Here is a 13450-nt window from a genome sequence, read left to right as displayed (position 1 = left end):
ACCTGCCTGGGCAATTTATTCCAGTGCTTAACCACCCTGACAGTTTTTCCTAATGTCTAACCAATCATGAGGTTACATTTGCAGCCAGGCCCTATTGGGGCTGGGGGGTGGGGGATATGGAGTGCTGGCTTTTGGTGGCATGTATCCACATAGTGTGGCTCTACCTGGCATGAACCTGGGCTGGCTTAAAGGTCCCACCAGCAGAGAAAGTCAAGCCTTTGTGACTGCCCATGACTTTGCTGTTGATTTCTAATCTGTACAACTCCTCCTTGCCAGGTACAGCTTTCTGAGCCAAGGGGTTGTGCTAAGAGTAAGGCTGCCAAAGAAAAACAGGGAAGTGACTTTCAACCAGACACGAGAGAGCTACCTGCAGCTGGGTGCTGATGGCTTCCATGGGCTTTATCATAGATCCATGCTGATCTCTGTGTGCTCTCAGCATGTGAAAGGAGAAGTGGGGAAATTGCATCTGTACAGCTGTAGCCCTGAGGGCAGCGTTTGTGCAGACTTTGAGCAAACAAATGGGTCCTTAGCAGTGCTATTGACTCAAAGAACCAGGCTGGTTCTGACAATAATTATCTGTAGGAGGATAGTGAGGAAGTTCTTGCTTCATTGGAGAGGTGTGGTACAGGTCTGTGTTCCTCTCGTCTCTGATCCATTGCAGACTGCAGGGTACATTTTGCGCTTAGTGTCAGGATCACAGTGGATATGCCACATACCAAGTGGACTGAAAAGGGATATAGCATCAAGCAGAGCAGTTCTGCATAGGATTGTTTTTTTAATTTAAAGGGACCTGAGATAGTAAAAACATGCAGGCAGGTTCCAGGTTGCATCTGGGGTTTGTGTAATCACTGCAGATCTCTAATTTAAAACAAAATTCAGTTACACCACAGAGCAAAACATTAGTTATAACATTTCAGGGCGGTTGCAGCCATCAGAGAAATCTGACCTGCTAATGTTAAATGAAACCATCAGTGCTAATAACAAACACATGTGCTGGAGACAAGACTCCCATTGCTGTCCCAGAACTGCTGCCCTAGACCTACATAGTCGGTGTTCCATAGCTTCTGGGGGCTTGGCAAGAAATGCCCCCCAGATCACAAACTGTTATGACTGGGACCATCGGGGTGGCTTGAGGGTAAATTTTAGGTAGCAAGGAAACCAGTTCAGAATAGGCAGCAGGAAGGCAGAGCTAGCTTGGGAACCTAATTGAGAGTCTTCTGTCACTGGGATTAGCCACTAAGAAATCCATCCCAGCTGAGGCTACTGGCCATGCCTGGTGCCTACAGGGGGCAGGTGCTGCACAGCTCAAACGAGCACCTCAAAGTTTAGCTAGGTTGCAGAAGGCAACTCCTTTCCAAAGAGGGAAGGTCGGAGCATGGGGTTACTCCATTCCCACAGAGTTCCAGCAATCCACAGCAGTTTATTCTATTTGGTTTTATTTTTGTTGTATCCATACATACAAACCCACTCATTCCATGACTGTTACAGGCTGTGGCAGGCACAAAGCCATGTGAGTTCTTCTCTGCTGGATAGAGCCCTAAGAATATATAGAATGTAGCCACAATTCATCTTAGATGGGATGCATTTATTAGATACATTTTACATAATCAAGCTTCTACCCAGCCTGGGTTCCAGCTTGATCTCTGTTATTTACCACTGCCTTTTGCTCCCTGTTTGAAACATTTTGCATCACACAGAGCCATCTAGTGACTGAATCATATATTGCAAGTAAACATAGCCTTACAGGGTGAGGATTCTGTTATTATAGTTGTTAATCATTATTCTTATTTATATTTGTCATAAATATAAAGGGAAGGGTAACCACCTTTCTGCATACAGTGCTATAAAATCCCTCCTGGCCAGAGGCAAAGTCCTTTTACCTGTAAAGGGTTAAGAAGCTAAGATAACCTCGCTGGCACCTGACCAAAATGACCAATGAGGAGACAAGATACTTTAAAATCTGGAGCGGGGTGGGGGGGAAACAAAGGGTCTGTCCATGTGTGATGCTTTTGCTGGGAACAGAAAAGGAATGGAGTCTTAGAACTTAGTAAGTAATCTAGCTAGATATGCATTAGATTTCTGTTTTGTTTAAATGGCTGGTAAATAAGCTGTGCTGAATGGAATATATATTCCTGTTTTTGTGTCTTTTTGTAACTTAAGGTTTTGCCTAGAGGGCTTCTCTATGTTTTGAATCTGATTATTCTGTAAGGTTTTTGCCATCCTGATTACAGAGGTGATTCTTTTACCTTTTCTTTAATTAAAATTCTTCTGTTAAGAACCTGATTGCTTTTTCATTGTTCTTAAGATCCAAGGGTTTGGGTCTGTGTTCACCTATACAAATTGGTGAGATTTTTATCAAGCCTTCCCCAGGAAAGGGGGTGTAGGGCTTGGGGGATTTTGCGGGGAAAGACGTCTCCAGGTGGGCTCTTTCCCTGTTCTTTGTGTAACACTTTGGTGGTGGCAGCATAAGGTCCAAGGACAAAAGGTAAAAGTTTGTACCTTGGGGAAGTTTTAACCTAAGCTGGTAAGAATAAGCTTAGGGGGTCTTTCATGGAGGTCCCCACATCTGTACCCTAGAGTTCAGAGTGGGGAAGGAACCTTGACAGTATTGCTCTACAGCCTTCTTGTTCTCACTATCTTTATTTTCTAGATTAGTTCTTAAACTAAATGCTTCACTTAATTACAACACAAAAAAATCTCCTCTTTGCCTGAAAGGAGGGCTAGGGGGCATTTAAATCATTTACATTCTCCTTTGCTCATATCCTTTTTGATACATTTTCTCCCCCACCCCTAACTGTCCTCATTGCTGATTGTCTGTCCTACTATAGGAAGGGTGGGTGTGAGGCAATTTCTAAAAGAATTTGAAGCTAAACGGACTCTGTCTTACATCAGCCTTTCTTGTGGGCTGCCTGCACTATGGCCAGTGGAGTTATTTTCATAGATTTCAGGCCAGAAGGGACCATTAGATCAGCTAGTCTGACTTCCTGCATCACATAAGCCAGAGAATTCCACTCAGTTGCCCCAGTAATGAGTAATAATTTGGGTTTGACTAAAGCATCTCCCAGAATGGATCCAGTCTTGATTTGCAGATTTAAATTGGAGAATCCACCACTCCCCTTGGGAGTTGGATCTAGTGGTTAATCGCCCTTCTTGTTAAATATGTGTGCCTTATTTCTTATTTGAATATGTCTGGATTTAATTTACAGTCATTTGTTCTTGTTCTGCCTTTCTCCGCTAGATTAAAAAGCCCTTAGTTACTGGTGTTTTCTTCTTGTGAAGCTGTTCATACCTAGTCACTTCTTTTTGATAAGCTAAACAGATGGAGCTCCTTCCATCTCTCCCTGTAAGGCATTGTATCCAGCTTTGTAATCATTTTTGTGGTTCTGCTCTATATCCTCTCCCAATTTTTCAATATCCTTTTTAAAACGTAGACACCAGAACTGGATGCAGCATTCAGTTATTAGTCTCACAAATGCTGTATAGAGAGGTAAAATTACCTCCCAGCTCTGACTCACTGCGTTGTTGATACAGCAAAGGATTCTATTAGTGCTTTTTGCCACAGCATTGCAGTAGGATCTCAAGTTCTGATGTTTGAAAAGGATGTAGAGGTCATAGTGGACAGCATCACTGCTTTGCAGGCTGCAGTCCTGTGTTCAATAGGACCTGCCTGTGCGTTTTTTTTCCCCCTAGATGTCAGATTTAGGTTGACAGAGTGATGGAGTTCTAGGGAGGGAACCTTTACAGATTGTAGAAGCTAGAAACAGCAAACATCTGTTGGGCCATGCCATCCATCCAGTCCAGAAAGACCAGTGCAAAATTGTTCCCTATAGGGTGTGTTCTAGTGCTTTGTCCATTTAATTTTAAAATCTTTCATAGTTGAGAGGTTGGATTATTCAAAGGATGTTCCCTGGTGGATTCCAATTGGTTATAAAGCTGCCCAGACTGTAGGTCCTAAATCTGAGAGAAAGTGTGTGGGTGTATGTCCCTTTGACTAGTGGACGGCTGCTCAGAGCAGACCTACCCTTTTATGGCTTCCTTTTTAAGGCCTGTCCTAAGTGTCTTGCTCTGGCCTGAAGGAGAGTTTATTATCTGTCTTTCAAGGAGCTGCTTGCAGACTTGGGGATCTTATTATGCAAATAAATGAGAGCTAACAAGAAACCTAGCCCCAGGAACACAGCGCGCTTACAGTCAGTTCAGCAACGGGAGCCAGCCCATCTGCAGAACTTTCAAGGGCTTCTGGGAAAGGCCTTTTGTTTTGCTTTCCTGGTCTTCCTTCTCCAAAGGGAGAGCCCTGCCCCTGCAGCATGTGGAGACGGGACCAGGCAGCCAGAGACACAAATTAGCACCCCATTTTGGCAGGTTGGAATTGCTGAACTTCGAATGCCCTGGTGGCATCTCCAGCAGCAGATGAAACAAGACAACAAAGAGCTCCCGCATGGAGCTTTTGCTCCCTCAATTGCCACTTGCCAGGCAAAGGAGCTGGCCTGGGCCTGGGCCTGGGCCTGGGGAACGGTTCCCACGGCAATGGAGGCACTTTGTTCCCTGGGCTCTGAGAGCCTTTCCCAGATCCGGCTTTCTCCAGCTCATACAAGTGGGTTGTGTTTGGTTTTTGTAGCACACAGATGTGCAAGTGTTTGGCTACTATCTCCCTGACTTGCTTCTCAGCCCTCAGGGAGAGATCTGTCACTGTCACAGCTTTGATAACTCCCTCTGCCCCACACCTCTGTAGACCTGCCACATGCCTCCTGTTCTTCCAGCTCCAGCGGACAAAGGCCTTCTTCAGTGGGGGTCAGGCTTGTGTTAAGTGTAAGCAGGCCCCGCTGCAGCTATTGCTTAACACACGTCGGCACATCCATGATTCACACCGTTGCCTGCTGTGCTGAGTAGCAGGGTTAGCACAGGCTGGGGAAATCCACTTTCCCATGCTCTCTTCCGCCAGGGAGAGCACGATTGGGAGCGGCTTTCACCCCTGGAGCCAGAGAACCCTTCCAAGGTGACTCCCCATTGCTCAGTCAGAGTGCACTCCTCCCACCCTCTCCAGTCAAGCAGGTTTCCATCACAGGTCACCTGTTCTCCCCTCTGACGCTGATAGGAGTTCTCAGGGGGACATCACACTTGAGTTCCTCTTCAGTGCCGCTGCGTAGCTCATGGTGAATCATGCCAGAACAGCCTGCAGTGCCATGTTTAGATAGATCTGGAGCTGGGGCCCAGCGTAGAGGTAATTGGTGGAGTAGGAAGTCACCCCAATATTATTTCTGTGTAAGATATTGCCGTCTACGTTGCCTTTTCTATGGGTGAGTCCAGTGAGGGGGCCTTTTAAGAGATTTGAACACTGGGCGTCTCCATCTCCAGTAGACAAGTGGTGACTTCAGTGTCAGGTGTCCTTCTGCCCTCCCTTCTGTCGGAGCCAGCAGGTTACCATCCAGAAGGGCCTTCTAAACTATTTCTTGCTGCTCCCTTTACAAGCAGCATCTTGCTCACTCTCTGTCATGCAAAAAGCACCTTCCAGCTGATACAGGCCTTAGCCCAGCTCCTACTGGTGTTTGCAGGGGAGGCTCACCTAGCAGACTGCTGTCTACAAACCAGGGAGTCACTTGAAGTACTGCTGGGGTTGCATGTGGGATGCATGTGTGCCAAGCCCAGCCACTGAATGATAGGGAGTCCCTGACTTGGTTACGTCTGCCCTATTGTCTGGCTAGCACCGTCTTCGCTGCCCCACCTCTTCCTCGTCTCTGGATGCTGAGTTCCATAAGGGAAACAATTGCACCCAGCAGTGTATGGGCTTCAGCTGTGTATGTGACTAGCTGCCTAGAAACCGAGATGAGAACAGGCTTATGGGAGCAGTTTCCCTCTCATCCTGAGTTATTGGAATAATCTCTGTTGTTTAATCTGGCTGCTCCAGTCGCTGTGACTCTCAGCAGGAGGGACTGCTGGGGACAGCATATAGGACTGCTGGCTGCAGAGGAGGTCTGTTACTTTGGCTGGCAGTCCTTAGTATCTACCCCCGTGGTGTTTCCCCCCAGAATGATCATTATAAGGCAGTGGGGGTTTCCCACTGGGGCTAGAGCAAGGGAGTAGAGGGACTTCAAAAACGCTCAGTGTAGGCAAGGCCTATGGGAGCAATGGGGGATTGTTTCTCAAGGATCAGTCTCTGAAGCTGGAGGAGGTGGAAGATTGGGGACTCCAAATCAGAGATGACCTTTGGAAAACAGAGAGCCTTCCTGGAGAACTGTGGACCTGCCAGCACTTGAAAGCTATAAATGGGGATATTGAGGGAGGGGGAAATACTTTCATTGATCTGGGAGAGCTCTTCAGAGAGACACAGTGTGGGGATGCTACCTTTCTTCTGGGCTTAATTTGTTCAGGGCTGAGCCCTGGCAGCTGTGGGCCTGGCAGTTCATAGCCCTGGCACCTCTGCCACTCGCAATACATAGTCCTGGCACCTCTCTGGTAGGGTTGCCAGGCATCCAGTTTTTGACCAGAACACCTGGTTGAAAAGGGAACCTGGCGGCTCCGGTTGGCACTGATGACCAGGCAGTTAAAAGTCTAGTCGGCTGTGCAATGGTTCGCCCGGGGCTAAGGCAGGTTCCCTGCCTGCCCTAGCTCCACACGGCTCCCGGAAGTGGCCGCCAGGTCCTTACGGCCCCTACATGCATGAGTGCCCAGGGAGACTCCACGCGCTGCCCCCGCCCCAGTGCCAGCTCCGCAGCTCCCATTGGCCGGGAACTGTGACCAATGGGAACTGAGGGGGCCGCGCATGTGGGCACGAGGGCAGCACGCGGAGCATCCCTGGCTGCACATGCGCATAGGGGCTGCAGGGACCGGGTGGCCACTTCCCGGGACCCTGCACCCTCTCCCGCACCCCAACACCCTGCCCCAGCCCTGAGCCCCCTCCTGCAACACAAGCCCCTCATCTCCAGCCCCATCCCAGAGCCCTCACCCCCCCTCCCGCACCCCAAACCCCTCATCCCAACCTCACCCCAGATTCCACACCGCCAGCTGGAGCCCTCACCTCCCCCTGCCCCCGCACTGCAACCCCCATCCCAGTGAAAGTGAGTGAGGGTGGGGGAGAGCGAGTGATGGGGTGGGGGGGGGAATGGATGGGGGGCAGGGTCTTGGAGAAGGGGCGGGGCAGGGGTCGGCTTTGTGTGATTAGAAAGTTGGCAACCCTAACCTCTGGGCCTGGCAGTTCAGAGCCCCAGCATCTCTGGGCTTGCTGGATCACTTATGAATGTAAAAAAATTGCTTGAGCCCCGGCTCCTCTTTCATTACTAGTTAAGCACTGCTTTTCTTATCAAGTACAGGCTGTCCCTCCTAAACAGCAATGCTTGGGGTGACCTGGAATCATCAGCATCCCTCCTCTGGCTCAGATGGAGTCTTCCTAGCCCCCTACCTGGCTTGTCTTACAGAAAACACCACATCAAACATGTCCAGCGAGGCCGAGCGCAAGGCCCAGCGCTATTACCAGTCCTGCATGAACGAGACCAAGATCGAGGAGCTGAAGGCCAAACCACTGATGGAGCTGATCGAGCAGGTAATCCCTCTCCACTCAAAGTGCCTGAAGAGGCTGGGGGTTCCACCATTCATACACCGGTTCCCACAGCACTGACGACTGGGACTGGCATCGCTGCAGGCTCCCAGACACACACTCTGCCAGAATCTCCATGTTAAGTCCCATTCTGGTTGTAAACTGCAAGACAGTCAGTTTGCATCTCTAATAATTGTGCAGTACAGGGTAAATGGCCTGGAACGGGAATGTCTGTCTTACCTCTCTGTATCATGGGCATGGACTACTCCTAGTGTCCAGATGGCCTATGTGGGCCATTCCACCCTCGGGGAGATCACCTCCTAAAGGGCTACCCTAGAGTAACCTCAGTTCAGGATATCTGCATCTTCCATGGCTTTGGTAGATGTTACAGCAGGTAGGCTGAGCCATGCAAGGGTGCAAACGGTGAGGGAGATTTTCAAAGGCACTTAGGTGCCTATCCCGCATTGACTGGCCGTGGGAGTTAGACACCTAGCTGCCATTTGTGCCTTTGAAAATCTCACCCAGTATCTTTAGTGTTCAAGTCTGCAATGGGTCTGAAGAGGGAGACTCATCCCCACCTTTCTCCTCAGGACACTGTCCAACAGGACATGTATCCACCTAGGACATGGACTCTTCCTAGCAAAACTGAAGTGGGTGCTGTACTGAGTGGTCTGCGGGTGGCATCGATCCATAAAGCTGGCAGGGCAGGGGAGCGAGTGTCTTTCACTAATTAGAAAGAAACGGCTGCTCTTGCCTGCCTAGTTGCCTAGCTCTTCCTGCTCCAGCACCTCCTACAGGCTACGGGTACCAATAAAGCTCTAAACCTTGTGCATGTGGATGGGGTCCAATACGCACTGTGCGGTAGCTCTTCCACTCTTGCTTTCAGAGCCTCCAGAAGCCAGCTGTGCAACTGAGATTGAATGAGGTCTGGTCTCTCCATGAAGCTTCCATTACTGGATGGCGAATATGCAATGAAGACCAAATGGCCTAAGGCACTAAGGCAGCCCATCAAACAAATGCCAAGTTACTCTGTATTTAACCAAATACCAAAAGATTACTGCCAGTTTCCAATCAGTACACCTTAACATCCCAAACTTCCCTTCCACTAGCTCAAAGGGGACTTGCCAGTACTTTATATGCTTTGTAAAACCCCCTTTGGAAGCTTGAAAATGTTTCTCCCACTGGCTTGATCTAGCAAACTCTCTTCTAGTTAAATGTTAGTATCTGAAACCTCAGTGAGATCAGCATTGCTCTGAGACAAACTTATGTGGTGGAGCAAGCAGGAGGCAGTAAAAAATGCCCAGAATGTCACTTTTCTGTAGGAGCTACATTAAAGCAAGATCCAGCTTCTTTATTAACCTTCCACGTGACAAAGTTGGCGTCTAAATTCAATAGATAATATGATTCTGAGAACATCTATGCCCAAGTGTGGATTTTCAAACGCAGCAGCACTGTTCTATCTCTGTTCCCATTAAAGTGAAAGGGAGGTCTGCCATTGATGGCCAACACAGAGTGCTTTGGAAAATCTCACCCTGCAGAACTACTGAGAGTCAAGAAAAACTTTGGACCCTGGCTACCTGATTGCAGTGCTTAAAGTGGTCTGAAAAACCCAGGGGGTCAATCATCAATATCTGCCTATCCCCTTGCCCCAAATCAACCCTGTGCTCTGCAGCCCCCACAGCCATTCTGCCTCCTCCAGACCCACCATCAGTTCTGCCTCTACATCAGTTGTCCCCTACAGCCTCACCTCAGCTCCCCCAGCAGCTCTTCACCCCCTTTGCCCCTTCCCAGGCTGGGTGCAGTTTGGGGGCCAGGAGCAGAGGAGCCAGTCTGTTGTTCACAGGAGGGATGGAGGTAGAAGCAGGGAGCTGCCCTGAGCTGCTGGGCTCTTTTTGCACCCCCATCCTCGTCCATGAGAACAATGTCAGCTGTTGGGGGAGCAGGGAAGAGCTCGACATGGTTCAATCAGCTGTGATTGGCTGCTCTTCCTCGGGAGGCAGGCAAGGAGGGAAGCAGTTAATCAGAGGGAGGGGTCCCCAGGCATTACTGACATCATGCACCCCTCAGCAACCGGCTGGTTATTCAGAATTGTTTTTGCATGTCCGTGACCACAGCACTTTAAGCACTGCCTCAGTATGTCCCATTTTTGGAGAAATGTAGACTGTACCTTTGTTCATTTTTCAAGACCTGCTGCTTTGAATAGGAAGGCAGGAGCAGGAGAGGAGTCAGGCTATAGACTCCTCAAGGCAGAAAGCAGCAATCTGGCCACTAAAAATCCAGTTGACAGTCAGTGTTCGATCCATGCTCCCACGAGTTTGCCTCCTTTTTTTGCTCAGCTCTAGGTGGTGCAACCAGTCCCTTGCACCATCTCCTTCATAGGAAACAAGCCCCCTCCTCTGCACATCTAGGGCCCTGTCTCACCCATTTGTCTGGGGTTCTCCTTTCCCAGCTCGGTGGCTGGAATATCACGGGCCCCTGGGACAAAGATAACTTCAACAAGACCCTGCAGGAGGTCACGGCACACTACCATACCTCACCCTTCTTCTCCATCTACGTGAGTGCTGACTCCAAGAACTCCAACAGCAACGTCATCCAGGTGAGTGCAACAGCCTCATTCCTGAGAGAGGGTCCTTTCCTCACTTTGCATGGTCTTGTTTCACTGGGGTGAAATAGTGCCCCCCTGTAGTGAGAGCCAAGTCACTTGGCTACAGGGGTTTTGCTTGTACCTTAGCCACACTCTTATCTTTCTCCATGCTGTGCACCCTGTTCACTCCTGCTCTGTTTATTTTTCAGGTAGACCAGTCAGGACTCGGGTTACCTTCCAGAGATTACTACCTGAACATAACGGAGAACGAGAAGGTAAGCGTCCATCTCCTCTCATGTTCTTCCTTGCAGCATGGACTCAGTATAGCAGTTAAGGACTACTTAACGCCTATTCTCTGCAAGATACATCTGTTTGAGCACCAGAAAGTCTGTGTGCATATTGAAAGGTAGGACTTGTGGCACCTTAGAGACTAACCAATTTATTTGAGCATAAGCTTTCGTGAGCTACAGCTCACTTCATCGGATGCATTTCCACTGAATGCATCCAATGAAGTGAGCTGTAGCTCACGAAAGCTCATGCTCAAATAAACTGGTTAGTCTCTAAGGTGCCACAAGTTCTCCTGTTCTTTTTGCGAATACAGACTAACACGGCTGCTACTCTGAAATTTGTGCATACTATTCACCTTCACTCTCAGCCCAGGAGCCACCATCAGTGACCCATCCTTCCCCGTGGGTGGAGGGTGGCCAGCTCCAGGGGCAAGATGGGACACGATGCTGGCATTTTAGAGGAGATGGGATTCTAACTGCTCACTATACCCCAGGCTGGCGACCTCACTGCTCAGCCATATAACTTCCCTAACTGTAGCTGCTGCTCTACCTCCATGCTCCATCCTCATGAACTAGTGGATCTTAAATTAAAAGGGAGAGGAAAACAAGCTAGCAGCTATGCATTGTGGAGGAGGCAGAAAGTAGCCCTCTGAGCCAGAAGAGTCATCTCAGCAGGAGCTGGAACTGGGGGATGGGACAGGAGTTATGCAGGGAGGGTTTATTTCTAGCCTGGTGTGGATAATAGATTAAACATAGGCAGGGAAGAGAGTCTCTCCATTGCTCAGTACCCAGCTGGCCTGTTGTCTCTGTCCTAGCAGGGCTGCTACAGGTGACTGGTTTCAGGCTGAGCCCTGGGGAATGAATTCAGGCCTTTCCCTCATTTCTCATTCCCAGCCAGGAGCAGCAACTAACAGCAGGGCCAATCACCTTATCTTCTTCTCCCGGGCGTCTAGGTACTTACTGGGTACCTGAATTACATGGTGCAGCTGGGCATGCTCCTGGGAGGGGCAGATGAGGAGGCCACCCGGCAGCAGATGCAGCAGATCTTGGACTTTGAGACAGCACTAGCCAACATCACCATCCCCCAGGAGAAGCGTAGGGATGAGGAAGTGATCTACCACAGAGTGACAGCCGGAGAGCTCAAGGTAAAGGCCGCAGCGGCACACACGCGCTCTGGGTGAGAGGCAGAGGCAGGTCCTTGGCAGTAGTGGAGGTGGAAGGGCTTCACTGGTGAATGGGGGGGGGAAGCTACATTAGCCTGCCCCTGGCAATGGGATACGCTTTGTCAATACCAAAGTGTTCCTACTGTGCTGGGGCGAGAAACACTGCAGACCATGCACCGTGCAAGCCGGGAACCACACTAACAGCTTCTCCTCTGTAATGGTTCAGAAACCAACCTATAGATCATGTTCATGTGAACCCGTCTATGTCCAGAAGCTAGGCCCACCACCTCCTTGCCTTCCCATGCCTAGCAATGCTCTGGTGTCAGCTCATAACCCTGGATCTGAGACTTTTCAGGGACTCTGGTGTCAGCACACTGGTCTCACTGACCCAGCTCATGCCCAAGGCTGAGAAAGTTTAAAAAAAAAAAAACCCCACCTCAATTCACAAAAAAGCACTGAGCCCTTCTGGGAACCAAGCAACATGTTCTGGAAGCTCAGGTTGAACTTGGAAACCTAACTGTAGGCACCTGTGTTTGAAATGTTGGGCCAGGGTGCTGTGATCTATTGCCCAGCAGACTGCTGCTCCCGACCCCTGCTGCCCCATCAGGATCTAACTAACTGATCTCTGCTTTACTGCGTGAACAGCAAGAGTTTTCTCTCAAAGCTTCTCCATGCTGAGGGCCTGGCTAAATATATCAAACCCCCATGACTCTGGAAAGCCTGCTGTTACCTCGCTCCTGCTCCTCTAGGCCTAAACTTCGCCTGGTAGAATTCTCTCTTTGGAGAATGAATCTGAGCTTGCTGCCTAGAGGACCAGACCTGTAGTCTCTTACCAGCACTCCACTCAAATCAACCCTATGTTTGAAGTCTTCAAAGTGGCAGGTTCCCAGGTGGTGAAGGGCTAGGAGACTGGCCCTATGCAGTCCCCAGTACTGGAGTGTGCTGGGGGTGGGGTAGGAGCCATAGCTGGAATGTGCTGCAGTCTGGCTATTCTGGGCTCATGAATGACTCCATCTTTGACTCTCTTGCTCTGTGTGCATATTTTTCCTCTGATCTGCAGCAGGTGACCTGGTGACATGCTGCCAGCGTTGCACACTGTTTACACACAGCCTCTTGCCTTGCGCTATTTCTGCTGTTAACCCAGCCATCTGCCACTGGCTCAATTGAGAGGCAGCTGTTTGCACAGTTTTGCGCACATGTGTGACAAGGATCACCTGTGATAATTGGGTGCTGCTGGAGGATCACCATCTCCATGGCATCCCAAGACTAACTTCTTGGTGGCTGGTATTTGCTGGGTCCCTGAATCCTTCGCCTGAAAGCCTGATGAGACGCTGTGTATCAACACAGTGAATGCACCAAGCTGGGCGTGGCACTCTTCTCCAGTAAAACTACAGGTTTCATACCTCTCCCACGCCAAGGGAGCTAGGAGCTAGGTGGGATTACTATCTAGCACTTTGCAGCCTCACAGGTCAGTGTCAGTATCCCCATTTGCAGATGTTATTTCTCTCTGCCAGCATCTGCTGGGAAGTAGTAGTATACCGGCATACGAGATTTGGTTTCAAGCTTTTGTTACTAACAGCTGGGTACGTAAAAGTGAGGGTGTTGGGATTCCTCCAGCAGCCACAAGCTGCTCTGAGAGACAGTGAGGCCCAGAGAACAAGGAGACAGGAGACCTGAGTTCCATTCCCAGTGTGGTCAATGACCCGTTGCATGACCTTTGTGCCTCAGCCTCGCCATCTGTACAAGTGAGATAATAATACTGACCTTCCTTTTATAAAGTGTTTTGAGATCAACAGACAAAAAAGGCTACAGAGGAGTGTAGGAGCTCTGCAGCCCTCACTAACACAGTGTGACTCTGTCCCCGCCAGGGGCTCATCCACTCTAAAAG

General features: G+C 49.6%; 1 protein-coding gene across 2 annotated transcripts in view; it reads left to right on the top strand.

Moving 5' to 3' along the window:
- Positions 1-13450, top strand: part of ECE1 (endothelin converting enzyme 1) — a 112158-nt gene that overhangs the window by 76763 nt on the left and 21945 nt on the right. For both annotated transcript variants that reach the window (XM_074934002.1, XM_074934001.1), the window contains 4 exons: positions 7410-7534; positions 9978-10124; positions 10322-10387; positions 11353-11544. In XM_074934002.1, coding sequence (XP_074790103.1) covers positions 7410-7534; positions 9978-10124; positions 10322-10387; positions 11353-11544 — 530 coding nt within the window. The remainder of the gene's footprint in view (positions 1-7409; positions 7535-9977; positions 10125-10321; positions 10388-11352; positions 11545-13450) is intronic.

This window comes from Natator depressus, chromosome 18 (genome assembly GCF_965152275.1).
Source record: "Natator depressus isolate rNatDep1 chromosome 18, rNatDep2.hap1, whole genome shotgun sequence".
NCBI lineage: Eukaryota > Metazoa > Chordata > Testudines > Cheloniidae > Natator > Natator depressus.
The sequence above is the reverse complement of the archived record's forward strand: the minus strand, read 5'-3'. Positions and strand labels throughout refer to the sequence as shown.